The sequence below is a fragment of the Passer domesticus genome, chromosome 4, assembly GCF_036417665.1.
Source record: "Passer domesticus isolate bPasDom1 chromosome 4, bPasDom1.hap1, whole genome shotgun sequence".
NCBI classification, from domain to species: domain Eukaryota; kingdom Metazoa; phylum Chordata; class Aves; order Passeriformes; family Passeridae; genus Passer; species Passer domesticus.
Genome location: NC_087477.1, coordinates 25,663,513 through 25,690,897, shown reverse-complemented (window position 1 = coordinate 25,690,897; position 27,385 = coordinate 25,663,513). Strand labels below are relative to the sequence as shown.

Sequence of the window (27,385 nt, the reverse complement as noted above, 5' to 3'; positions counted from 1 at the left end):
AGTAGATTTTATGACCAGACATGTGCCCCATGGTTTTTTGTGACTGTTTAAAAGGTCATGAACATCCTTCAGTTCATTTCCAATTGGAAGATGACATATGTCCAGGGCACCTAAAACTGAAAGAAGAGCAAGATTGACAATAACAGCAGATACAAAATTAGAATATCATTTTGAATCCATGGTTAATTTTGAGCTATAATTTTTCTTATCTTTGGAAATTTCTACATTCCAAACAATACTCCTCCTTGAGGCAAAGCAACATTAAGATCATTAGGCTTATTACTAAAATGATTATTTTTGATCCTGCAAACCTGGCTTTTGCCCAAATAGCTAAATAATTTTTTTTTAATTTGAAAAGATTGTTTGAAGATAGCTAAGTGATCCTAGAAACTGATATATGCATCTGAAGTACAAATAGTATGCTTCCTGCAACAGAAAATAAGCCTGTAGTGGGAAGAGAATATGAAAGAGAAAGTAAGAATGGAAATGAGAAGCATTCTATCATCCACTTGTAATACTCTTTAGAGGAGGTGGTATGACACAGAGAATAACCAACTAAAGACAAGAAAAAAAACTCAAAGGTGATGCTATAAAAGGATGGTTATGACACTGTCATCAGCATCATAAATTACCAGAATATGTTTTTAAAAATCTGTCTGCACTGAGAGTAGGCTTTCAGAAAGGATGTTTTAATAAGTCATCTCAGAGATACATTTGGGTCAAGTTCCAGCCTCAGCAGGTCTCCACAGGAGTTGTGGAGAAACAGACCACTGTGGAAATCACATGTTTGTTTAGAATAAAGGTCCTGAGACAGATGCCGCATGAAGCTCAAATCAACACATCAACTCAGTTGTGGGTATCCTTAAAATCAGAGGGTTTTGGGAAAGCTGCAAAAGGCAGGCCTCAGAGAGAGCAGAACTGTGATTAGAGCTAAGCAGTAGCCGTAAGATTTGTCAGCAGAAAAATTATATAAGAAGTAGAAAAGTAAGGACAAATAGAACAATGCTCTGTGTATTAATGCTTGTCTAGAATAACCCCCTAAGCTACAGAAAAGTATGTCTAGCAAGATATTAGGAAGTTCTAAGCTTAATAATGGAGCTCTGTGCACTGTATTTTAAGGCTTACAAGCAGGTATTGTATTTGAAATAAGCAAGCATTGTTTTACCCAAAGGCACATGTGCTTCTAGTGGTTGGATAGAAGTACTGTCAATATGCTTTTGCTTTGTATGATTGGTCAAAAAACTTTTAAAATAAGTTATAACATTAAGTTCTTTGTCTGCTATCAAGGATGTGAGCTGCTGGTATCTTCTCATTGCCATAACTATGTAATCAGACTGATGCTGGAAAATAAACAGCTCGAGGTGTGTTCCACAGCAGTCCCGTTTGTGACTTGTGCACAGACTCCTGGCCAGCAATACCAATCTCTGTCCTTAAAGTGAAACAAGAAATTGACACTAAAATCCAAACAGTTCAGTGTCTCTATGGATCATGTCTAAGTGGGCCTTAACAAGCCAGTAGCTACTTAATTTAAACAAATCCGTCTTCCTCGCAGCCATGCCTGCGTTTTCCCCGAAAGTCTCGGGTGTCCCTGTCCGTGGTGCTGAACCCCAAGGCGCCGAGGCTGGCGGGGACGAGGCTCGCTCTGGGAGGGTCCCTGACCGTGGTGCTGCAGACACGGGCTGGGGACACAGGGACAAAGGGCTGTGGCACATCAGCCACAGACCCACGGGGCCCTTTGCAGCTTTGTCTCCCAATTTTGGCAAGCGTCCTTCCGGAAATGATACAGCACAGCAGCTCAGCTGTCAGGAAGGATAAGCAACCCATTTTATCGCTCATCCATGACAGCATCTGTCTGAGTGTCACTGGCATTCCAGAGTTTCACAAAACACTTTTCCCCATTTAGAACTGGGAAAAAATGATGTTACTAAGTCAAAACTTTCAAGGGAATATAACAGACTACTCAACACTTTAGTTTGTGTTATTTCTAATTACAAAACAGATCATCCAACCTGAACAAAGAAAGCCCATAATAGTCCAAAGTTCTAGCACTGTCATGGGATGTGAACTTAATAATCTTGCACAGCTTCCTTCAAAGACAGTCCTTCCAACTCTCTTCCCACCTTCCCTTTTCAGGTCTTTGTGTATGCAAGGAAACAAGATCAGGAAAAGAGGGTCCTCATTCTCCTAGCTAGATTTTGCTCTTTTATGGTTTCCTAAATGGAACCAACACAAGAAAGGTTCTGCTCCAAGTACTTCCTGTTTGTATGCTTCCCTTCTCCTAAAAGTTTGTCCCAATGTGGTTATGTCAAATGTTTAGCTCTGTCAACCTACATTTTAGAGAGTATCAAGTGCTCCTCTTTTCCAAGAAGCAACTTGTGTCTCACCAAAAAAGCCCCATGAAAACTTGTTATCTAAAAATGGAGAAAATCTGAGAAATATACTTTATCCTAAAAATACTAAAATCCATACTGGACTAAAAAATTCATAATGAAATATGTGTCTCCTTTTCAGATATCACTGATATCCCAGGTATCATTCAGGCTGGCATTAATACCACTAACACTGTTTCTTGAGATATCCAAAATTCTAGAAAATTTAATGGACCTTCTCGTAAGTACCATGTATTCTAATACAAAGTTTGAAATATTTTACTTCCTGTAATGTCCTGCTTTAAGCAGGGATTCATGTGAAGCACCCTGAAAGGAAGAATATTTGTACCTTCCCTCTGAGGATATCCTGCCTGACTTTGGAATACTTTTTAACTAAGTGGAATCTTTTGCCACAGATGCAGTTGATAAATTTCCTACCTGAAATATCAGTGGCAAGGAAGCCAGGATGGTGCTAAGCTGAGCAGTGCCACGCCTCAAAAGTTTTAGTGCCTAAATTCCAGATGTAATTGCTTATCAAAATAAGTCACTGCCATTACACCTACTCTTGTTATTTCTCACACTGTTCTTCTCATCCTCCCTTTATGTCCAGTTTTTGAATATGCTTTATACTTAAGAGTGAGTTCATCAGTTTTAACTGCACTCCTTTTGTGTGCATTCAGCATGAGCTGAATAAAATGTAATTTACATTTCCCACACGAAAGCAGTTGATTCACAGAGTATCTATACAGGATTTAATGCCTCTCCAGACAAAAAGATTTCTTTTAAAATTTTGCAAAACTCTAATAGGTTCACATCAAACCATCTTTTACTTTCTATCTCTTTGCCAAGAGGTAAATAACTAAGGAAATTTCATGCCCATCCCAAATCTGCTTCCACACAAGGGAAAATATGAAGCACAAGTTTTATATGCAGTGCATTTGTGCTCCTGAAATGGACATCCTGCAATAGAATTCAGGTTGGCATGCTGAAGAACACCCAACAGCAAAGCTGACATCAGAACAACAAAACTACTTTAATTTTTCATAATAAAAAAAAATCTATTACTTCTGTTCTGTCAAGGTGTGCTTTATATTAGTGGCTCCCACATACCAATTAAACACCTCACTTCACTAAGGTGAGAGCTATTTGTTGCTTTAGTACACTTGACTGGAAAATAAGTCATTACATGCATAACAGCCCCTATAAAATTGATGATGATTTAGCAAATACTGCATAGAATAGATAAAAATATTAATAAAAATATTATTATGTACACATGTAGCTATACTGCAGAGAAAAGAAGATTTAAGAGTAGCATAAATTTCTTCTTCCAGTAGTGTCAGTTTATGATCTTAGGCAAATGTGGTGCCTTACAAAAGGAAAATTATCAACAGCTCATTGCATACAGCAAGATCTAGTAACAAACTTTTGAGAGTATAAAATCATGCTTCCATCTCAGTATTTGCCATGTATTTTTACTTCTGTTTTCTTTCCTTATCCAAGTTCAGAAATACAATGAAATTTATTGCTTCCACTGAATAAGGAAAAGAATGTGCTTATGAATAACATAAGTAATGCAGAAAAGGCCACATGTCCAGGTGGGAAACTGTGCCTGTTGCATAAATAAAATATATACCACTATAAATATAATATGTAATACTCATTCCAAACCATAGTCACCTCCTAAGGAATAAACACTTGAGTCAAAGCAGGGTAACAGACTGGCAGTGCACTCCTGGCATTTGTCAGGAGCGTTTGTCAGGCTGACAGCAATATTAACCACAATCCATTCCAGTTGCTTTGGTTTATCATTGTGTGACTGATGTTCAAAACAGTGCTGGAAGAAGCTGCTAAAATAAAATGTTGGTTTAACCTGCACTCTGCAGTTGTTTAAATCTGTACTAACTGTGGACTCCTAGCTGCCACATTTAAAAAAACTATGACTTAGATTTGACACAATTTGCAATTTCTAAATAATTTTTTTAAAGTAAATTCTTCATTGTCTTAGGCACCAAAAAACCAAAAATATATTGACCTGACTACCTTTCTAGCAGATCAAAATCAAAGTTTTCCTTTTCTTTACACAGAGCACTAAACTGTGATGAGTTTCTGGGCATGCAAAAGGAAAGGAAATAAATTACTGTTAAAACCACGTAGACATTTAAGTGAAATACCTTTAAATATTTAAAATTTTTTTTGCAGTGCAAAAGCATAGATGTGCTACAATACATATTTGGAACCATTACCCCCAAGATAACAATGCTAGAATGAAAATATCACAGTATATATAACATCCACAAATTTTCATAGTAGAATATTAGCAAGGTCTTCCAGATACTTATCACAAATTCATCATCTGACATGAAGTTTAACATTTAAGCTACATGGAGTTGACACTGCTAGAACGGCCAAAACAGTAACCAAAAGTTAAACTGCTTTATTTGAAAGAGGTATGGTATAAAGACTCTCATTGTGTGTGTACAAATATGCAATAATTATGTGCTGTTTAAAGCTCCCAGTTTTCCAGCAAATGTTTGAGAGGGTTGAATTTAGATAGAGATGAAACCTGAGTAATCTCCTGCCTCAGCACCAGCAATGGAAAGATTCCCTCAGAACTGAAAACACCCTTAGCAATCCTCCTCAAAGACTACTTTCAAGAACAGAGAAATCCATATAACCAGTAAATGTTAATAAAAAACCCACATATAAATAGAGCAGGTTTGCTATCCAACCTCTCAAATGGAGGTAAGTGCCATACCCAACTTAAAATGAGGAAAATATGTTTTGTTTCAGGGAGGAAGAAAGACCAGGACTACAGTGCTGATTGAATTGACTCTTTTCAAAGACAATACAATTAAAACAGACCCCTCCTAAGTACAGCACTTGGAGAATTCTTTTCCTTGTCTTCAACTATTTCAGCAATGACATGATCTTTGCAGAAACCTCATGTAACAAAAGTTAATGGAAAATGAGGTTGCAAAAATCATGTCATCACCAATTAATGTATTAATTATTAGTACCCTTAATTTATGCACTAACTCAAGCTACACAGGGCTAACATTACTTTTAAGTTTTCCATGTTAATTTAAGTGCAGTTCACAAGAGTTTTCTAGCTTGGTGATAGTTATTTTTGGCTGTAAACTACCTTCAGATACTTTCTGGCTAGGGGATCATTAAATAGCATTTATGGAATTCCACCAAAATTATTTTAAAATAAATAAAAGTTTACCTTTTAAAAATTTGTTAAAATATAAAATATGAGCAGATGTATCCATGAATGTGGATCTGTGTCAGTCAGACTTTCTAGAAACCTTAGAGTTAATGACTTCTTCACATTGAGTAACACTGTTAGGAAAAGTTACAACAATAGTACCTCAGAAACTCTACTTTGGCTTTCAATGTGTACATATACACATCCAAAAGGCATGGTACAGTCTTCAAATATATATATACACACATATTCAAAAATATATACACATATATATGTGTGTATATATATGTGTGTTTATTTGTCTATAGATTTGCTGACTATACAGTACCTTTTTAAAGGTTAAAAAAACTAAATCAGTAATTAAACCTTTTCACAGACCTGTGTTTACTTTAATCAATTGCAAACTGAAAGCAAAAACTTTTAAAGCTGCTATATTTCCATGGGGATTTTTATTAGCAAATTACCCATTTATATAAGATTGTTTTAGGAAGCTATATTTAAAATACTTTCCTTACCTTTTCTACTAATTAGCTATATTGCTGCACATGCCAACCATGTCCCACAAAAGCTACCTTTTAGAAAAAGATCCTGCTTGCTGATCAGTGCACCCAGTCCTTGTAGAGAAAATGAGAGACACTTCTGCTTTTTAAAATGAAATAGTCCCTTCTGGGAAAGCATTGCAAGAGAATAATCACACTCTACAAGCAGGCTGCATATCGAATCTGCAAACGGTGGGGGGACTGTTGCAAAAACTCACAAGGCTACTCTGCCAGAAAGGAATTGTTTGGAAAAGTTGTTCAAACCTGCCAATATCTTTCTGACAAAGGACATCTGCATTACTCCAGCACACCTGAAGGGGTACACAGAGGAAGTGATAAAATGAACTTTCTAATCATTTGAATATGGGCAGTGATTTAAAAGTACGTAAAATACAATGGTATCACAAGGTTTGCTACTAAAAAAAGTACAATTCTCACCAGAAAAGAAAAAAAAAACAAAGAGAAAAAGGCTAATTTTTATTCTTTAACAGCCTCAGCATTTCTGACTTCATTAAAATTTGAAATGAAATGTAATGTCTTTGTTTTCTAGGAGCACCTTCCAACAACAATTATTAGGTTGATACAATTAGAGGCAATAAGAATACATTAATAATTCATTTTTACACAATCTGATTATTATTATCAGTACACAGATGAAGAAATTAAACACTGTTAATGGTTGTACAGGAAACGTTAATGTAGTAAACATAGAAAATGTTTACAAGACTGCAAACTACTATGATAAAAATATAAAGGTATATTTGATGACCAATACCTTTGACAAATCTCTGAAGTTGCTAGGAAGTGTAAGGTCCAACTCCTCTGACTCATAGTTGGTGATAACCCAAGGGAAGACAGGGTACTGATTCAAATCATTGTAAGTTCGCCCTGACAAACGACCAAAAAAAGCCCACTGTGAATAAAGAGTTATATTTAACTAAAATACCAATCTCTACAGATACAATAATATAACTTTATGAGCTGTTTGAAAGAACTGCAGTTTATTTCAGATCTGTTATTTCAATATTCTAATTTGCTTTATTGAAAGGATAATGGAAAAGTTGACAATATGCTAGTATTTAATCTAAAACATTTCAGCCCATTTCACTTTAATTGTAAACTCTTTTGCATACAGTAAGATTGACAGTTAAATTCATTCATTTCCTACACATTTCTCCTCTCCTTGTTTACATCATCTTGTCTTCTGTTCCTTAAGGTGAAACACGTCCAAAAATGGAGGGTCAATGATTTGTGTTGATACTAAAAATTAAAGCACTCTTTTTACATAATGTCTTAGATATAATATGCTAACGAAGAATGAAGCAGCTCAGAAATTCAGACTGAAGAATTTTTCAATTAATAACTGTTTCATCTACAGAATTCACTTTGAGGGGAATTCATCCTTGCCCATTGTCCATCTACAGATAGGCCAACATTTACCAGGACAGAAAATCTGGTCTGCACACAGGTTCACGTGTGCATCTTCATGCATCTAAGATGGAAATAATACACTTCTTCCAGTAAAACCAAAATATTCAATTAGAATAAACATATACCATGCATACATACACACCCCAAAGCCAAAGCCTGGCTTCTGAGTTTAAAATGCAGTTTTTACATGGATCCTGTCTCTTTTTATCATATTGTTGCAGAGGCTTATTCATTCATATCATCTTCAATCAGTATGTCCTTGAGATTTTGTTCACCCTGGTCTTAGAAGTCTCCAAAGACAGGTTTTAACCTCTCCCCCAAGAATATTATTTTACAATCCAATCTGTAAGGTTGTCAGAAAACATTTTCTAAAGTTCCACCACAGTTTTTCTTCTTCCAGTTTTCTTACACCACTCAGTATTTTTCCATTGTGGTTTGCTGAATTTTTAAATGGTACAGTCTTTCCCTAATCACTTGGCTTTATTGCACATTACCTGTTATTGAGGATCAAGGCTACTTACATGACACTGGGGTAACTATCTTTCTTTTAACTCCCTATCATGGGCAAGTCAACTTTACCTCTTTCCATAACGTTATCTTTTTGCTTCTTCTAACCTCAAACACTAAACAGATAAGAATTCAATTTATTATTTCAATAATATATTAAAGCTGAAAAGGGTCATTCATTAGAGCCATAGAAAACAGTGTCATGATGTGCCTCATTCAGCTTGAGCAGTAACGAGGCAAGCAGATCGACCCCTACTTTTAAAAATCTGTCAGCATCCTGGCACCTCTGACTTGATGACTGATTACAGAAAGCACCAAAAGTGACCATTTGTATAAAATGCAATTAGTGCAAGCACAGGCATTTGTTGTATCAATAGTGTTTGCAAGAGCCAAGCCTGAAAGGGAATTAACAGACCTTTCACTACAGAAAACAGCTGAAAATTGAGAAATTTTCTAAGTTGCTCAGAGGACAGAATAAGTTGGAAAATAAAAGGGATGTCATAAGGCCCAACAGTCAGCCTCCACTTAGTAAACTGAATCCCAGCTGGTTAGAAGCTGATGGGCTAAGATGGGTTAAACAAAAAGTAAGTTTAGGAGGATTTTGTGAAGTTTTTCAGGATACAATCATACACAGAAAAAACTGCTCATTACAAGAGCAAAATATAGTTGTGCCCCATGGCTGCTGAGACTGTGCCATGGTTACCTCCTTTTCTGTGTGATTACAGTAATTTGGATGTATAGTAATTAGCAATACCTGCTATAGTGTTTAGATACATCAAGTATTCAAAGTTGGAAATCTCTCGGTGCTGCCATCGCTGGGTCATGTTGGAAGCTTTGAAGATCTGTCGTGGACTAGCCAAAGAAATGCGTCTGAAAACAAAGAAAATTGGAAAAAAAATAATGAGAAAACCTGGTGGGTCTTCCTTTTTGACAAATCTGATTTTTAGGGTCATGTTCACATATTCTTTCTACCAGGTCTGTGCTAGATTTCTCTGGAGATCAAACTGCCACTTGGATACTTGAAGTTCATTTTTAAAGTTTTATAATCTAATAAGAATAAAAAGAATTAATGCATCTGACAGCTGGGTATGTCAAGATTTGAAAACCTTCCAACAGAAATCTTTACAGCTGTGCAAATTCAGCTGCTCCATGATGACTTGATGTATTAAAGAAATATGTTACTGGAGATTTAGAGATGGAATATCATTAAATAAGAAAATTACAATACTTTTAGAATTTCACATAAGAATCAAGTCATCTTTAAGGAGAGGTTTTTTAAATCCCTCAAGAAAAAAGGAAAACAATGATAAGATGATAGAATTTCATTATGAAGTCCATCCTCTTGAGGTTTAAATTCTGGGCAGTGTTGGGGAGTTAGTCATAAATAACTCAAACTTTTAGAATTTGATGCCAGATTTCCTAATGTTTGTGAAAGAAGACTGTAAAGTCATTTCTTGGAGTGATAAATCAAACAGAGAAGAATTTATCATAAAATTCCCAAGACTGTTTTGTTCATAACAAAAACATCTGTAAATACCAAACCCACATCACTTAGGGAAGAAAAAAATACATATACATAATTTTAGTTAAAAAAATCTTTACAGGTATTGGTAAACCATTGAAGGAAACTGTAACTGATGTTTTTTTTTAAATAACCTACATTATGTTGCAAACATATTGATCAGTACAAATGGATGTGAAATACTGAGCAAATGTGTCTTGAATGTACATTTAAAATTTTTTACACATAATTTGTTTCTGTAAATAGAAATCCTGATGTTCTTACACAGTGGCTATAATAGCAATCCAAGAGATTTATTTTTTTTCTGGACTCTATAAAAAAACTACAAAACACAACAGAAAACATCCCAAACTATTTTAACTCCATTTCTATATACAGAAATAGATTAAAATAAAAACTTAAAGTAACAACAATCAAGATACTCCCTAAGGGTTTCCTGCTCCATGTTCTGTAAACCAGAAGTATAAATGCTTCAAACCATGTCGGCTGGATTGATGAAAATAAAAACAACTCTAAGAACTGACAGATGAAATTAACTCAGACTGTAAAATACCTGGTCTGGGGTAATCCAAAGATGGTACCAATACCAACCCGAGGCAGACAGTTAACCACTTTCTTTACTGTTGCTTGGTCAGGGAAGTTGAACATGACACCCACTGTGAGTACAAGAGTTGAAATACAGCATGATTTTACACATTTTAGGCATTCTCAACCAACACAATGCAAGCCTAAGCTCAGGTGTTCAACAGATCAGACAAGTTTCCTTCAGGTTGCTCCAGATTTTTTTTTTTTTAATTTCCAGAACTCCTTTTATATATCACCAACAGGAATTTCAACAGAAGTTGTCACTGTTGCACATCTTACAAGGTTTCGATTTTTTTTTCCTCTATGAAAAGAAATTAAACTTATATGCACAGATTGCCTGTCTAGAACTAATTTTAAAATGTATGTATTAATGGTTCACACATTTACTAATTTACTTGTTAGATATTTTCTAGAAATAGTCTTCAAAATACTATCTTCCTATTTTGTCTGAAACATGTGAATGACACTTCTGAAAAAGCAACATAAAAGTCTAAATAACAACCTAATTATGGTATCACCAGTAGCCATTTATGACTTCAGAGAGTACAAGTGTTTATGCATGTGATTAATATTCTGTTGGACAATACCATTACCAAAACAATGTTGTACATTTTAAATACAGCATGAAGTCATAGCAGTCACTGGTCTGGTCCAGTAGTGAAATTCTTTCATTCCATTGTTCTTGGTGCATACAACTAACAACTATCAACACTCCAAGGGAACACAAAAAATCCTTCATGCATAACAGATCAGAGGTAGGACTGTCTTGAGCAGGAGTCCTCAGAGAATGCCAAATAAACACATGGATATAAATGAAAGTGAGGCATTGATAATGCACAGTTTCCATGCTTGATCATAATTTATCATTGAAAAAAGAATTGGAAGGAGAAACTGAATTACAAAAAAATGCTAACTTAAACACTGATACATTTAATCCAAACCCTTTCTCTATCTACACAAATCCATGTGGTTAGACATCCAAAGAGAATGCACATGTCCCCACATCCACACCTGTCATTTCTTTAAGCTCACTGTACCTCTATTTGCCATGAATATCTCCAGTGCTGTATTTTGCAAGAGGTAACGTCGGGAAAAGATAGACCGAATCTCTGAGAAGAGCCATTTTCCATGGAGTCCTTCTGTATATGCCAGAATCTAGGAGAAACAGACAGAAAGTATGTTTTTAAATATGTTAGCTGGACAGGTAATACCTTGCAAAAGAGAAACTCTTTGACCCACCAACATGGATTCTACCAATTACATGCAAAACCTGCAGCAAAATTAAAATATTCTCAAACTTCAAATCGTGCTATAAATCTCTAATACATTTCTTGTACTTCTGAATTCAATTACTTGTGCCAAATATTCTAAACATTTGCTTACATTTTTTCCTTTAAAGACATCTGTCTATTTTTCATAACAGTTTCAGAATTTCAAAAACATTATTAAATGTTCAGCATGTCAGCAAAGCATAAAACTGCATTTGGAAATGTATTTCTAGTAGCATTAGATGGATCTGCACTTCTTTCAGTATTGTAATAACAGACCTGTAACAAATAAGCAAGAAAAAATGTCTTTGAAGAAAAAAAATGTTCCTTAGGTTTATCATTAAGGCAGTGTTCATTAATTCTGGAACTAGAAAGGTTGGCTGTGTAAGAGGTTAAGTATCATTTTGTCAGCTAAGGTTAAACACAAACCTGCAAATGAACTCAGCATAATCTCTCTATGGAGTAAGCGGTTGTCAAAGTAACTTGTTACAATTCCTGTCATCCCATCTGACAGACACAGATGCTTAGTCTGCCTTCACAATTCAAACTAATTCCATTTTCAGTCCTCAGCCACTTTGTTTCTTTGTTGCTTCACTTTTTCCTTTCCGTTTCAAAGCTTAATTATGTAAGTGTTAAGGGACAGAGAGACTGGACACTTCTCTACTTCAGGTTAACAAACTATATGAGATTTGTCAATTTTAGCAAACACAAAAGCACTTAATAGAAAACTATCACAGAAAAAGAGACTCATGTGCAATCCTTGTTAACATCACTCCTACCACAATTTCACTTGAGTAATACATTGTATATAAAAACAAAAAAGTGAAATTCAAGTCCTTAACATAACAAAGACTGCTAATTAAACCAATCATTTGTTTACAGGTTTTTAACAAAGGAGGCTTTGCCTAGCATATATTGACAAATAAAACCTGCCTTTTTGTAGCACAGAAAGCAGATGCACCATTATAAAAGCACTACACAATACAGCATAAAATATTGTACCAGTTTTGTGAATTAAAAGCAAACAAGACTGGCAAACCAAAAGCTGATAGCACAGATCAGAACATACAAAGCAAATCATCTTCACCTTAATACAAGTGCCAGCTTCTCTCCCAGCAAACACATACACACACACACGCATAGAAAGAGAAGGAAAAATCTACGTAATTATTCCAGTACAAAATTCTAGAAATGTGATGAAAGGACAGAGATTGTCAATGGTTGCTGAACATTTCTGAAACTGGGGAACTAACAGACTTGGGCCACACTGACGCTTCCCATAGTATACCCATAACCCATCCACACTAATTGGCAGATTTGTATAATTCTGTGGTGCTATTCAGAGCCACTGGGCTTGCTTTTTGTCACACGCATATAAATATTCTCTAAGAATGCAACATCAAAAGAGGTAACAAAGGAGACGAAGTTGCAGCGCTCATGCACAGAAATCTCTTAGTACTTTTTGCTGGTATTCATCCATCTCATGATCGTGAAATTGGAGCTTCTAACTGCAATGATTGATTTTTTTGAGACAGACAACAATGTGGCAACCTCCACTTTTCTGCAACAATTAAAACCCAGCAGTCTGTTTGTCCCCATTGGTCTGTGCCTGGCAAATTCAAACATTCACTATGTGGATAGTGTGAGTAAAACCAGTAATTACTCCTTTTACCCTGTGAAGTGAGCATTTTCTGGGAGACTGCAAACCCCGCACGCGGACCAGAGCTCGCTGCCTGCAGCCTCCTTAAGACTGGAAGGAAAAGCACCAGCTTGAAAAGAGCAAGGTGGCTTGCATTGTGCACCTCGTAGAGCCAACAAAGTAGATGAAGTAACAAATTCAGAGGGAGAGGGTTTACAGCGGAGCTGCACCCCAGAGCCACCACAGCCACTGCTGCAACCATCCTCTGAAGCACTCGTTAACAAAACTCATCAGGAGCCACAAGCAGCTGAGGCCGGGCCGAGCAGGGCCTCCATTGCGGGCTGCAGCAGGCTGTGCGTGCTCTGCGGCCTCACTTCAAAGTCTCAGGAGTTCAATTAAAACTGGATTAGGTTGGGGCAGCCCTTCTTTGGGACGCGGCGCTCTCTGGAGCTGCGGGCAGCACCCCAGACAGAGGCCCAGGCCGCCATGGCAACCGCAGCGCCGCCCGCTCCCGGCCGCGCCCGGGGCCGATCCCGGGGCCGCGGGACGAACACATTCCTGTCCTCACGGAAAGCCAGCGCAGCCTTCCACTCCCTAGAAAACATTATTAGGAACTGGCTCGCTCTTCAAATCAAATTCAGTATTTTTATTCTGGCAAACATTTTTTTTTAAATTTTTTTAAAATCACTTCTGACATCAGAACTACAACTTTCATGGACTATTTTTGCATTTGTGTGTTTTCACCCATAAGCCACACAGCACAGAGCTCCACTTCAGAATTTAAGAACAGCTATCTTCTTCATACCATTGTACAATATTCTGAGGTTAAAACCAACTGATTTCTGCCTTTTCTCACCACCAGTTTTGGAGCAAGTTGTGGAGCAGAGACTAATGAGAGTGTACAATTTAATTTAATCTGCAGAAATAGTATTGCCTTTAAAAGTATTTACAGGGTTTCAGTTGATTCAACACCTCAGACTGAAGTTCAATCTACCGCACATTTCATTTGTTTCAAAAGATACAACACCTTACAGGAGAAAAGACAATTTATACTGTTTACCATTTCATTTAAAAACACATAAACAAATGAGGCAACTGTAAAGTTCTACAGTTTCCAAAATCTCATCAGACAAACTGTTCTTTGGCAACACCAGAAAAGCATCATGACAACATAACTAAAAACACAAAATTACTTTCCCCTTTGAATGAAGTCCCTGTTTTTCCTTCAAGCATTAGAAATGAAGGTCTAAACCTGTGCTCAGCCGCTGTACTCATGCTGATGGCCCCAACGCTGCACAGCTGTCAGAAACTCCCCAAGAAATCAGTGAGTAAAGAACAGCCAGATTCAAATTCTGCTTGGAGGAGACTGTGAAATCAGAGTTGCAAGAAAACTCAGGTAGCACAGTGCTGACCACAAATGAAGATCATACATAAATAAGTGCTCACCATTTACAGCCATATATCTGCTAATTTCACACCCCCCCACCCCCAAAAATGCTCATTTACTTGGAAGCTATTCTGTCATTTTTCAGTTTTTAATACAAATTCCCCATTCTACCTTTTCTTCAAAACCCTCCTTGAATGTTGATCATAAACAATGTCTATTATAAAAGACTTCATGCAATAGTTAAAAAACCACCTCCATCACTACAGCCGCCTCCTGAATTAGAAAAGTAATATTTTAGTGAAGACTAAATGAACATTTTGCTTTACCTGTTAAGCAAGCCAATCAGCTATTGTATATTTTATTTTATTTTAGAGAAAAGTACTATTGATCTTGAAAATGTGAATAGGCTAGAAGTAATTAAGCCTGTAAATGGGTTATAGAACTGAAACAGTAATTGAATAATTATATTACTTTAATATGCCAGCCAACTTAACTGCCATGAGTAAAATAAAAGCTAAATAGCTTATTTTAAAAGCTGATGCACATTTGTCTAATTTTAAATAAGTTCTAATGCAAGACAAAGAAAAAAAAAAACAACAAAGCACTGAATAAAAACATAGAGCATTTCATTTACATTCTAATTTGATTACAGTTGAGACATAAAATTTATAAATACATTCTAGCAACCTTCTAGATCATTTGGAGTCATTTTTACTCAGGAAGGCAAAATTACAGCACTCAAGAGGCTACAAAATCTGACATTCAGTTCACAAGAAACTTGGATTTCTACCTTAACCTCAGCCTTGCATCTGAGGACCCTTGGATTCTACTGCCCAGGTATTATTTAGTTCCTGGCTGCAGGATTCACAGTGAAAGAGTCTGACTCTGCTCTTTGTTTAAACATGTCTAAGTACAACTGAATTAACAGGGAATCAGATCAGATTATTAACAATCTTAAATATCAACATGCTCTTCAATAAATTAGAGTTGTTTATTGGTTTGTTTTAGATTTCTCGAAGAAACAACAAATAAGACATTTGCTTTAAATCTCAGAAAATTACAAAATCAGCCACTGAAATCCACAGGCAGTGAGCAGCAGCCTCCCAACCAGTCCCCCTGTGAGCATGCACAGTCTGTTACACAATCCTGTTCAGCATTTTCATGGGTGACAAACTCAATTAAACATATTCATTACTTTAATGTTCCACTAGACAGTTTTACCCGGCATAAAAAAATTAAATAAATAAATAAATACTCGGTGACCTTTGTATTGATCAGAGCAAAATGGCTTATGCCTGGGTGTGGGTGGTGAAGGGATTGGGGAGGGGGGTGGTAAAGGACTCTTATGTTTTCTCTTCCAATTACTGAAGGAGATGATAAAACCACAGCAAATGATGTATCAGCTCATTTTATCTTATCGCTTTGGGGCTAGGTGACAATGAAGTTCATATTTCACTGGTTCCCATTGAAGATTGTGAAAATTACTTGCCCTTATGACCTGAAATTTCACTGGAAGACAGAAATTTCTCTTCTGCAAAGTAATGCAATTTTTCAGATGTCAACCTTTAGCCCAGCTTTAAAAATTAATTTCATTTATATTAACCAATGATATTGATATTTTCACAGAATGCTCTTTGATACATGAACCACCGACTAGCAAATTGATGTGCTCGAGAAGGATAGAATTATTTTATCTGAAGCTGCTGGGGAGAGACAGATTTACCACAAACTGAAATTCCTATTTCACATTATGCTGTTTATATTAGCCTAAAATACCTTAAGACCTCAGAACCTGAAAATAGTTTAATCTTTTGTCAGGATTTAGTTCTGTTTCTAGATCCATTCAGTTTTGAAAGAATTTCTCTCTATACAATGAAAAAAGAAACATCATGTGCTTGGAAATAAGAGGAATAATAAAGTCTAACAGTCACACACCTCAGACCAGTACATATATGATAGCATGAAAAATACTTCCCAGATTATCAAAATCGAGGAATGCACAACTATGTATTCTCCCTTTATCCTGTCACTTAAGCTGTATTTCAGTGTGAAAAAATCTGTGTGCAATCTAAATTTTCTGAACGTGGTCTTCTACTAACTATGGGTAACCTTCTTCCTGATTATCCCAATCGAACTTGGAAATAAAATTACTGAGGGAGCCTGTATTTCAGAATTTGAAATTCAGAAAACCATGAAAAACTTTTCTGATTTGACTACATGGTTCTAAAAACTTCACATACACCTTCATACAATGTCAGCAAATTTAGTACCAACTCTCTTACTTCCTTCAACTGGGTCTCATAAACATTTTTTTTCCTTCTTGATTAACCCTGCTGGGTTTTAGAGAGCAGGGGTTCATTACCACTATCAGAAAACATTTAATTAACCCAAAGAACAGGAACTTCTGATTGCTAAAGACAATTATGCAAGGCAAATTATGCAGCCTTAGATAGTGGAAGTTCAAAAAGAAGAAAATTATTATAGGTTAGGGTGACTGTCCAAGCCCTGCAAGGTTAGGGACATAAAATTATTACTTTCTTTGCAAAATACGACAGCAGGCTTATTTATGATTAAAAAAAAAAAAAAAAGGAGCCAGAATTGCAGGAATTCACAGATTCTTGTAGGAGTTGACTGATATCTTGATTTAGTTACATTCTGATTTAAGAGCTAGTTGGATCTGCTCCTCAAGAAACACATACAAAAGGCTCATACAGATGTTTACATCACCTGGAGAAGAGCAACATTTTTCCTCTCCCAGGGTTACCTGTTTATGCTATTTGCCACAGCACTGATGTTCATACATATACAGACTTCATATACCTGGTATGTAAAATGATACAGACAACAAATCATAACCAAGAATCTTTCAATCATTTAGAAATAACTCAACCTAGTCTTTTCGGACTGCATTAAATCATGCAACTTCATGATTTCATGTGTCAATGAATTCCATCAGTTAAACAGACACAGTGCAAATACTAACAAAGCTTGGTTTAATTTTTTATACATTGAGAAAATGACATTACCTGCAAAAGCTCAAGAAGAGAGCTTAAGCATCAGTGAGCAGAATTCCATGAAGTTATATCTCACTGCGTAGAAACTGTCAAAAGAAGCTGATGATATTAAATAGTGGAATTTGCATCAAAAATGCTGAAATTAAGTATTATCAGCATTAAGACTTTGTAGTAATGAATGATGCAGTGGTGCATTACATGATCATTACCCTGTCTGACACAGAATTTTGGGAAACTAGGTGGGAAAAATCCCTTTTTATCTATCCAACTGAGAAGCAGGTGTCTAAATGGCTTCAAAAAGGAGAGCTTCAAATAGGAGAGCTGTGTCCTTCACAGCTCTCCTATTTTGGTGCATAACTTTGTACCACCACAACTGTTGCTACCTTGTTAGTTAGCTCACATTCAAGTTTATTAATGCAGAAAACTAAAAGACAAAGAACAGCAAGCTTTAGATGTTCCAAATTGTTACTCTGCAAAAACTGATCAATTAATTTCTCTTCCCATCTCCTTGTGGGCTAACAAAAAAATGAAGTACAAATTCAGATTGAATTCATTATGGAAATGTTTTATTATTGAAAAGGATATTATAATATAAGAAAGCTTTTAAATCTTAATCTCAAAAGCTTTTAGCATGCTCCCCATAATCTGGTATTCCCAACAAGAAAAAAAAAAGTATGTTTTTGAGGTGATAAGGATGACCATGATCCATATTTTGAAAATATAAATTGTACAGGAAGTTTCCTAGTAGAAGTAAGACAACACAGGACTAGTGGCTCAAAACCATGTGATGATGTTGTAACACTATTGCAATTAAAAAAAGGATTTCAAAACAAGTCCTAAAAAGCTATCCCTTGTTCAAAGATGGAAGTGCCAGAAAAATAGTGAAAAGGAAACAAGCAGAGATTTTTTATATATATATATAATGACAAAAAGGCTGTAGATTTGAGTTTTTCTTAAGTTTTAAGTTTTTGGAAGTTTAAAGTCTGGTTGGTCCCTCTCCTTTTATAAAAATCCTAGTGCAGAAAAGTCGTGGAGGATAGCCTTTATCAGACTATTGGTTGATCTTTAACAAATACAGAGTCTAAAAATTAGGACAACTGCCAGACTCACAGCAGCTCATATCCACAGCAGTATTACTTACTATGTACGGTGAAATGTAAGAAAAAGGAGCAATAATCTCAAAGGCAGGGCACAGAAAACAATGCAGGAGCCATCTTTGTTTTCTGTCTCTTAAAGATATTTAGACATTGAATTTTTTTTCTTCTTTTTTTCCTTTTTTTTTTTTTTAATCATAGAATATCCTAAGTGGAAGGAGACCCACAAGAACCACTGAATTTCAACACCCAGCCCCACACAGGATAGGCCCAAGAGTCACACCCTGTGCCCAAGAGTGTTGTCCAAACACTTCTTGAGTTCTGTCAGGCTGGTACTGTGATCACTGCCCTGGGGAGGCTCTGTTTTAGAAAAATAAGGTTCATGTTTGCTATAAATGTCTCTTCAAATTTGTATTTGGAACAGCAAATGAGGATAGTCATGTCAGATGTCCATTGGTGCCCTGCACCTGCCTATTTCACCACTTTCAGGATATGACTTCCCCCATGGGCTGCTTCTCCATGTATCCAGCAAAGGTCTCTCCAGTCAGAACACGTGCAAGTGGAAGCAGCAACTACAACCAAGAAGGAACCACTACACCTGCAACACTGGCAGCTGTCCAGTGTCTGCTGTTTCCATCTGATCTTGCAGAAGGAGGAGCAGAAAGCAAATGGGCAATGAAAAAATAAGTTTCAATGCCAAAAAAAGGATTTTTTTTTTTCAAATCAGTGACCTGTAAGCTGACCTTCATATCCCTTCATCAGAAACAAAACAAAAACAAAAACTCCCCCACACATCTGGCAGGAAGCTAGAATACCAGTCATCAAGAAACACTGCATCTGATCAGCTCATTAATGGGAAGCAAGCCCATACACAGAAGAACAGATGTGCGTCTTGAAGACAGGGAGAAAAGTCAGACTCCAGAGCTGCCAAGCCAGCCATTCACATTAGAAGATTTTGTGCTGTGTTTTGTGAGAGATGTGGCACACAAGGTGCCCCTTGCAAAAGGGTGTGGATGGAAAAATGGCTCAATGCCACCTTTGTGCTGCAGAGACTCTCAAGTGCTGCAGGAAGCAAACCCCGTTCAAGTAAAGTGCGGAAGCTGCAGGGGCTGATGTACATTTGCCTCATTTGGGATGCCCAGGACTCTATATAGTACTGAATAAGTTTTCCCTCTTGCCCTCAGAATCTGGGAAAGATAGTACAGATCTGTATAAAACCCTTCACTGCTCAAGCCCTTCTCCACTCAGTGCAAGTTCATTTACTGTAAACCAAAGCCGAATACAGATATGACAACAAAATAGAGGAAATGTTCTTAGTTATCAAAGAACATCTCCTATGTGCTCCTGTTCATAACAAAGTCCCAGATGAGTACACTTCATATTTTGTATCTGTATTCTTACATTTGTCTTATATTTCTGTAAAAGTAGATTAATTTCTCAGATGAAATCTGAGTGAAATCAATCACTGACTAAGGTTTTGTTATGGCCTGTGACTGCAAGGGCAAACCCCTTAAGATCACCCATAGAAATAATGTGCCAAATTAAAACTTACCCCACGTTTTTAAAGAAAAAAAAAGCCACGTGAAGAGAAGGTTTCATACAACAACTGCTGATATTCATCTTAGTACATACTAAAGTAATATAAATTCAGCTTTAAAGCATTCCTACAAGAAAAGACCCTTTCCCAAGATTAAGCAAGCCAGGGGCACAGCTAATGTGAGGTCTACAACCACATCTATGATTCTGGGGTAACAGAACAAGAACATAACCCTTATTTCAGCTTAAAAATGCAATAGAAAATTAAACTGCATTTCTAGTCCAAATGATTGATAAGAAAGGCTTGAAAATGTGATTCAAGTGTAACAGATACACAGACAGCAGTCTGGGGATAGCTGAACAATTGATCCAACAACATGATTTGCCTTGCCATTCCCCCTGGGGTATTAAATCTAAAACTTGCTACTCCTGAGGGCCCAATGAAAAATAAGTCTATCAAAGAATTCTGCAGATGACAGGAGGAGAGAGGGCAGTAAGTCTATGTGAAAATATTAGCTCTTGTGAAGAATTTTAATCTGGTCTGTGTTATGCATTTATCTTTCAAACCCACGATGCTGTTTGCAAAACTGAAAGTTTTCCGAAGAGCCAGAAAAAGTCAAGTCTAATGTGGGAGTATTGACAAAGCCCCAGTTTCCAGCCAATACCTAACAGTGTTTCATAAATGCTGAATGCAAGAGGGAAAAGTATTTTCAACTGCTTCTCTTTAGAGAATCCTAACCCCATAGCAATATCCTATCCCTCCTGGCCAAAGTGCTGCCAAGAACTAAGTTCCTTGCAAAAATACAGCAATTTATCCTGCTCGTGCATGTTTCATTTACAAAACTAACTTAAAGCAACCTTTTAACAGGCAACTTTTATCAAATAAATTTACCACATTTGAAAGAATGCGGGAGCCCTTCTTAAATATTTTTTCAAGTAGGGAAAAGACCCTAACTAGATAGAGGCTCCCCTCCTAGCCAGTTCCATGTTTTGAAAAAGGTGTACAGGTTTTTAAAAGGAACAGATAACTGAAGGCATTAGAAAATTTGATTTTCCAGCGGCATTTGTAGCTGTTTAGTAATTTTTGGTGTGGAACTCAATGTTCTTCCTTTCTTAAAAAAAAAAAAAATTATTTTAAGGTAGTAGATCTACCTTTAGGGTTTTCTCTAGCTGAAGTACTTACAAGTAAAACACCTGTAATCAATTCTTCCCATAACATGTTAGCATTATAGATATTCAAGTGGGTAACAACTTTAAGATATGTGTTAGAGAAAAGAAGATTTGAGATCTGAAGTATAAAATAACTCACCCTACAAAGAGGAACACATTTACAGCTAGAAACTTTAGCAGATTTATCGCTACAAGATAATCAATTTTCTATTTGAGGAGTTGGAAGTTGAAATCTTGTGGAGTTTCATGTTTGAGAAGTTATTACAGGGCAAGGAAAGCATTTCTCACTCTTCCTTGAGCACATGAAAACCAGTGACTGAAATGCTGAAATGACTTGGATGCAAAACTTGAGGCAGCAGTACAGACTAAAAATAACTCATCCAGACACATCTAGGAGTGTTCCACCAGTGAAGAACTGATAAACTGATCAATAAAACATCCTTCCTGCTTGACAAAACATCCTTCCTTGCTTATCCTCCTTTAATAACCATATAGGGGATTTTAATATGAATTTTAGATTTCACAAAAGATTTAACAACTTTAATTTCTTACATTAATTGTTGAAGCTTCAAACATACAGTAGTAATTGAACCCACCAAAAAATAACTGAAATTGGCAAGTATCTGCTTCTTAGCATTCCACCCAAACAAAATGTCCGTGTTGATAAAATCCACTTTTAAAAGCATGTATCCTTGCAAATCTTAAGTACTGTCATCTCATCACCCTGTTGGAGTTTGATTGATTACGCCTTTTCCTTATGTTCATTAATCTCATCACCTTATCTTTTACACCACTTCATTTTAGCAGAAAGGCAATAATAAAACCCTCATCCATTATCCTTTTACACATCTAGTCAAGCGGAAATGGTTAATAACATGCTACAAATTGAACTTCAATCACCTCATTTTCTCCTTTGTCGAATGCACATTAAAGTATATTCCAAAAGTGCAATTTGTTTTACAGGGGAATTTGTGTTATATTGCTACAGACAACTAAAATTAAGTGTTTCTCAGTTTGGTTATTAAATATATCCAACTGTCCTTTTATCTCCGATACTAAAACATTAACTCATTTTATTAGGGTGTAATAATACAAGAGCCTTATCTCCCAGAACACAGGGACATCTAGTCTGCCTAATAGTAAGTGTTATACAATGGGTCATTTATCTTTTTCTTTTTTTAAAAATATGCTTCTGATAGTTTATGAATTGGTATATTATTGCAGATGAAATGGCTCTCCATTTAAGAAAAGTTAATTTGTTTACATGCAGGCTTATCTTCAAATGCAAGCCCTATTAGAGAAATGGTCTGTAACTGTCAGAGCAAGTGAAGGAGGAAAAGAGGTGGATGTAGAAAAATTTAGAGCCCAGTAATTCAACTCCGATCATCGGCCTCATGTTTGAATATTATCTGTGCTCCATATGCACTTTGCAAATATTCTATGATATAATTCCACAGAATTGAAATAAAAGTCAGAGAACTTCTTTCTGTAAAATCTCCTCATCATTCCAAATGCAGGCATATATTAGCAAACTAAAATAAATGACATTTCTAAAAGAGCCCATCTAGTATAAAGAAGTTTCCAAGTATGATGCGTTTGGAGCTGTTTCCTCCCAAAAATTATTAAAGAGTGGGTGAAATTATAGCTCTATTTAATTCAGTGACAGTAATCTCTTTTACAGAAAGGATGCAAGATCTCCTGCACTTTGTTCACCTTCTCAATGAAACAAGACTGGTCTGACTGACTCAGGAAAACTGCATATCCAAACAAACAAATATAACCACAAATATTGTGCAATTGTTACAATGACAGGATATTTTGCCATGCTTGATCTCATTTCAATTCTACAGAAATTTATTATTAACTTAGTATTAACCTTACAAGAAGCCTAAGAACATCATCAATCCTAACTGCAGGACAAGAAGATTGAACAGTGGAAACAGTATTTTTTTTGTTATCAAAGAGCTTGCAATAGTTAGTGTTACAGTATATACATAAATGTACACTCATGACTTCTAAAAATGAAGTAACAACTACTCCTTAGTCTAAAGCAAAGCTCTAGTTTACTTACAGTAAGTTGAAAAATCACTTTTACAGTGGATTTTTTTTTTTTACTCCCTCAATGGCCTACCTTTTTTCCCAACTCTCCTGTCCACTAAAAATTTGCCCTATTCCCCAAACAATTCCAACACTATTTCCTCTCTCCTGCTCTACCACCTTCCATTGAGGCTGCAGTTTCACAAGGATTTTTGCAGGTGCCTGCCCTGCAAATGTTGCACCTCATTGACCCCCAGTCACTTCCTGTGCTTCCCCAATCCCTCCTTTCTCCAAGGACTACGTTTGAGGGTAAAGCTGGAGTTCAACAGGTATTCAGATAGAAAGTCACCTAAGGCAGGGTGCAATAATAAGGACAATAATGCAAGGGTGAAGGAGATGGAATGGTTCTAGTCTGATTCACTACCATGGATAGTTGCTAGTTTCATTGACATTTTGCAAATTTCTTCCTTCATCTTTGAAAGCATTTTGGGTTTTATTTTCTTGTAGTTTGGCCAACTGTTGTTTCTGGTCCTGCATTTAGAGAGAAAGATTTCTGGCCTGTGTTTACAAACTGTGGTTCTCCAATACTGCCACAGCCCAGAAGGAGGCTTGTTTTGCATCCCAGTAATACAAAAAGCATTCTGCTTCACCACAGCATAGGAAATCTTCACTCCACTTTGTGTTCATGGCACATTCAGCCCTGGAATTGCAAATGCAATTCTCACCAAAATAAATTATTTGTCTGGCCAAGAATTCAGGCTTCTTCATCTTCACAAAGTTTGAAATACTCCACTGTTTCTTGAGCTATCCCAAATTTAATTTTATCTCGACTCAAAATTAGACAGATGCATTAATATGCTTGTCATCCACTCAAATTCAGTCACTGAATTCAAACAAAATATGTTATTATTTGTTAAACCCTGCATGCTTAAATTTTCTTTTCCAGTTTCACATATGACCACCAAAATAGTGGCTGGCATCCAAAACCTGCACACGGCCAGCACCTTAAAATATTAGAGGCATATCAACATATCAAACTGTAAAAATACAAATTTCTAAACTGTGAATACACAGAATTTGATCTAAATCACTGACTGATTTCTTTTTTCCATTTGGATCATTTTTCTGAAACCTATCTTTCTGAAAAGTGCTTTAAGTATCCCTGCTTAACAACATCTCCCTCTTCTGAATGTGTTAACTGAGGATGTTTTCTACTTGTTTCCCTTTTGTCATGTCATTTACATTAAACCACATGTTTGAGAGAGCTGTTTAGGTTCTTATGAGAAAGTCTAGCACCCAAGTGAAACAAATAGGGAATTGGAGCAGGCTATAAACCTACAAAGCTTCTAAACTGCTGTCTGTAGTTGACTGACAGAGGTGCAAGTTTACTCAATGTAACTTCAACCCTTCAGCTGATGCTGCACTTGTGCAAAATGTAAATGACTGCTGCTGTAGTGCTCAAATGCAGCAGCTTACTGCAGAAACAAATGAACCACTGAATGCTAACAAAGTCAAGGAGAGCCTTGATGCCAGTCTCTAACCACCATTCCTGTACCACATAACATGTCATCATCCATAAGTAAATGAGTTAATCAAATTAATGAGGATTCAGACAAATTGGCTGCCTAATGAGCACTCAAACTGATGTGGCAAGGGTTATGCTCCAGCGCTGACAAAATCAGTTTGATGAAACTGTGACAAAAGCAGCAAAGCACTGTTCCTTCAGCACGTTTTCCTGCATCTTATTAACATGAAATTATAACTGCTATTTGCAAACTGTATAGGGAGACCATTTATTGCAGAAGTCATGTAAACATATGCTTTATCTACTCCTCTCTCCTGCAAACCTGTCTATATTCTGGAATTCGGGATAGTAATTATTCTGTTCTTTTTGAAAATGGCAATCAGATACAGTTGTTTAAAGTAATTTAGATGGAATACGCCAAGAGAATTTCCAGAGACACTACACTGTATGATTTTTCATTTTATGAACATGACATTTGGCAGTAAATATAAAATAAAACAAACAAAATAAAACATTATGCAGCTCTGCAAACACTTCAGAAAATTAACACTAGAATCTCTTGAAAAGCAAAAAAAAAAAAAAAAATCTGGCTCCAATATTTAGATGAATGATAATGCTTGTATGATGATTTCCAAACTCCATAATGCTAAGAAGCAACAAACACAGACAGGCCAAAGAAAGAAATTAACCTAACTAATATTATAATTACTTTATCAAAATCCTTTAATCAGGATGGTCCTGTAGGACTTTTCTAAGAGTACTAACTAGTTATGTCTAAGCTCAAACTGCAGGGCCAAGGACTGGAACACTGGAGCTGAAAATACTTTAAAACAAAAAATCTGAAAAAAAAAAGGCCATAATTCATAATTTTTAAAAAGTAAAAATTAACTCTTACTTTCCAAGTATTATCTGTCCAGAACACTTTCTCCAGAGGAGAAAAGACATCTCTGCACCATGTTGCTTAAATGCAAGAGATACAAAGACATAAAAGAAACATTTTTACACGTAATAGGCATAATTAAAGCAGTTTTTAAATAGCAAAGGTGCACCTGCAGCCATAGAGATCATATAGCCCTTCACTAATATTACAGAAATGAAGTCCTGCTATCACAGACTCAGTAAAAATTCAATATTTACACACTAATGCCTTTCCTTTCTCAGGGGGAAGCATCATACCAGTAGTATCTGATTATTATCCTGTGAGCACTACAAGGAGAGAGCTGGGAAGTGGTAAAAAACTCAACTTTTACCCACGAACAGGGGACAGAGCAGATTTAACACTTCAGCTTTAAGTTAGAAGAAAACAACTGACTTCTACATAAGGACATAATTTGAGATATCAATGAGCTTTTATTCTCTGGAGTAGGAATCCTTGGCTTTAGGATCTGTGTTTGAAAAGCAGTCCAGAGACAATGTATAAATGATGTTGCATTCAACATATACAGAAGGATGTCAAGCTGCCAAAAGAGTAATTAGGATCATTCCCAAAACAACAAATACATATGTGCATTTTTCACAAAACCCACAAAAATATTACCTTAAAACAGCAGTAGAAATCAGTGGCAGTTGACAATTATATATACATAACTCTATTTTAACAGCAGACATTTTCTCCCCAAAGGACACTGTTCTTGATAACAAGATTATTTATCTCTGAAAGGGCTGAACTCTCCACTTTTGTGATTCTTGTCACAACACACTCCATTTAAGTTTCCAACCGATTTAAAGGATCTCAGTAAAAATCCTAATCCAGCAGCTAACATTTGACTACAGGTGGAGTTTATGGCTATGGCTCCACAGCAGGTGGCAGCCACGAGAATGGCTCAACTCTGTGGTCCTGCTGCAATCTTTCTCCTGCCATTAATGTTCCTATGGGCATAGGGGTAGTTGGTTCAGGGAATCACCCTTGCAAAAATCCATGCAAGAAAAGGTCAGTTCCCTAACCTGACCCCTCAGGTAAATCTCAGAATGCCTTGGGTTGGAAAGCACCTTTATGGACATGGCAGTCAGGGCCATGCTGTAGTTGACAAAGTGGTGATCAAAGGGTGGATTTGGTGATCTTGGAGGTTCCTTCCAACCTAAAATATTCTGTCATTCTGTGATTAAAGACCACCTGCATCCTACCCCACTGTTGGCAGAGATGCTACCCACTAGATCAGGGACCCCATCCAGCCTCTCCCAACACCTCTAAAAATGGGCATTCACAACTTCTCTGGGCCACCTATTCAAGTGCCTCACTATCCCCTGAGAAAAGAATTTTTTCCTAGTGCCTAATCTATAGCTTTCCTCTTATCACTTTAAATTGGTGCTCATTCTCTCATTCTCCCTCCTTTTTGAAGCCCCCCCCTAGGTGCAGGAAGGCTGCTCTGAAGTGTCCCTGGAACATTCTCTTCTCCAGACCCAAATTTCAGCCTGTTTTCTTCCATCTCTCTGATCATTGTCACAGCCCTCCTCTGGACCTGCTCCCAAAGATTCACATCCTTCCTGTGCTGACTCCAGACCTGGACACAGTACTCCAGGTGAGGTCTCACATAGCAGAACAGACAGGGAG

General features: G+C 36.6%; 1 protein-coding gene across 5 annotated transcripts in view; it reads right to left on the bottom strand.

Annotated features, from left to right (window-relative positions):
- The window catches only part of LRBA (LPS responsive beige-like anchor protein), a 373,617-nt gene that overhangs the window by 116,280 nt on the left and 229,952 nt on the right, over nt 1-27,385 (bottom strand). For all 5 annotated transcript variants that reach the window (XM_064416678.1, XM_064416675.1, XM_064416676.1 and 2 more), the window contains exons 41-44: nt 11,202-11,319; nt 10,133-10,235; nt 8,812-8,927; nt 6,895-7,007 (exon numbers count right to left, since the gene is read on the bottom strand). In XM_064416678.1, coding sequence (XP_064272748.1) covers nt 6,895-7,007; nt 8,812-8,927; nt 10,133-10,235; nt 11,202-11,319 — 450 coding nt within the window. The remainder of the gene's footprint in view (nt 1-6,894; nt 7,008-8,811; nt 8,928-10,132; nt 10,236-11,201; nt 11,320-27,385) is intronic.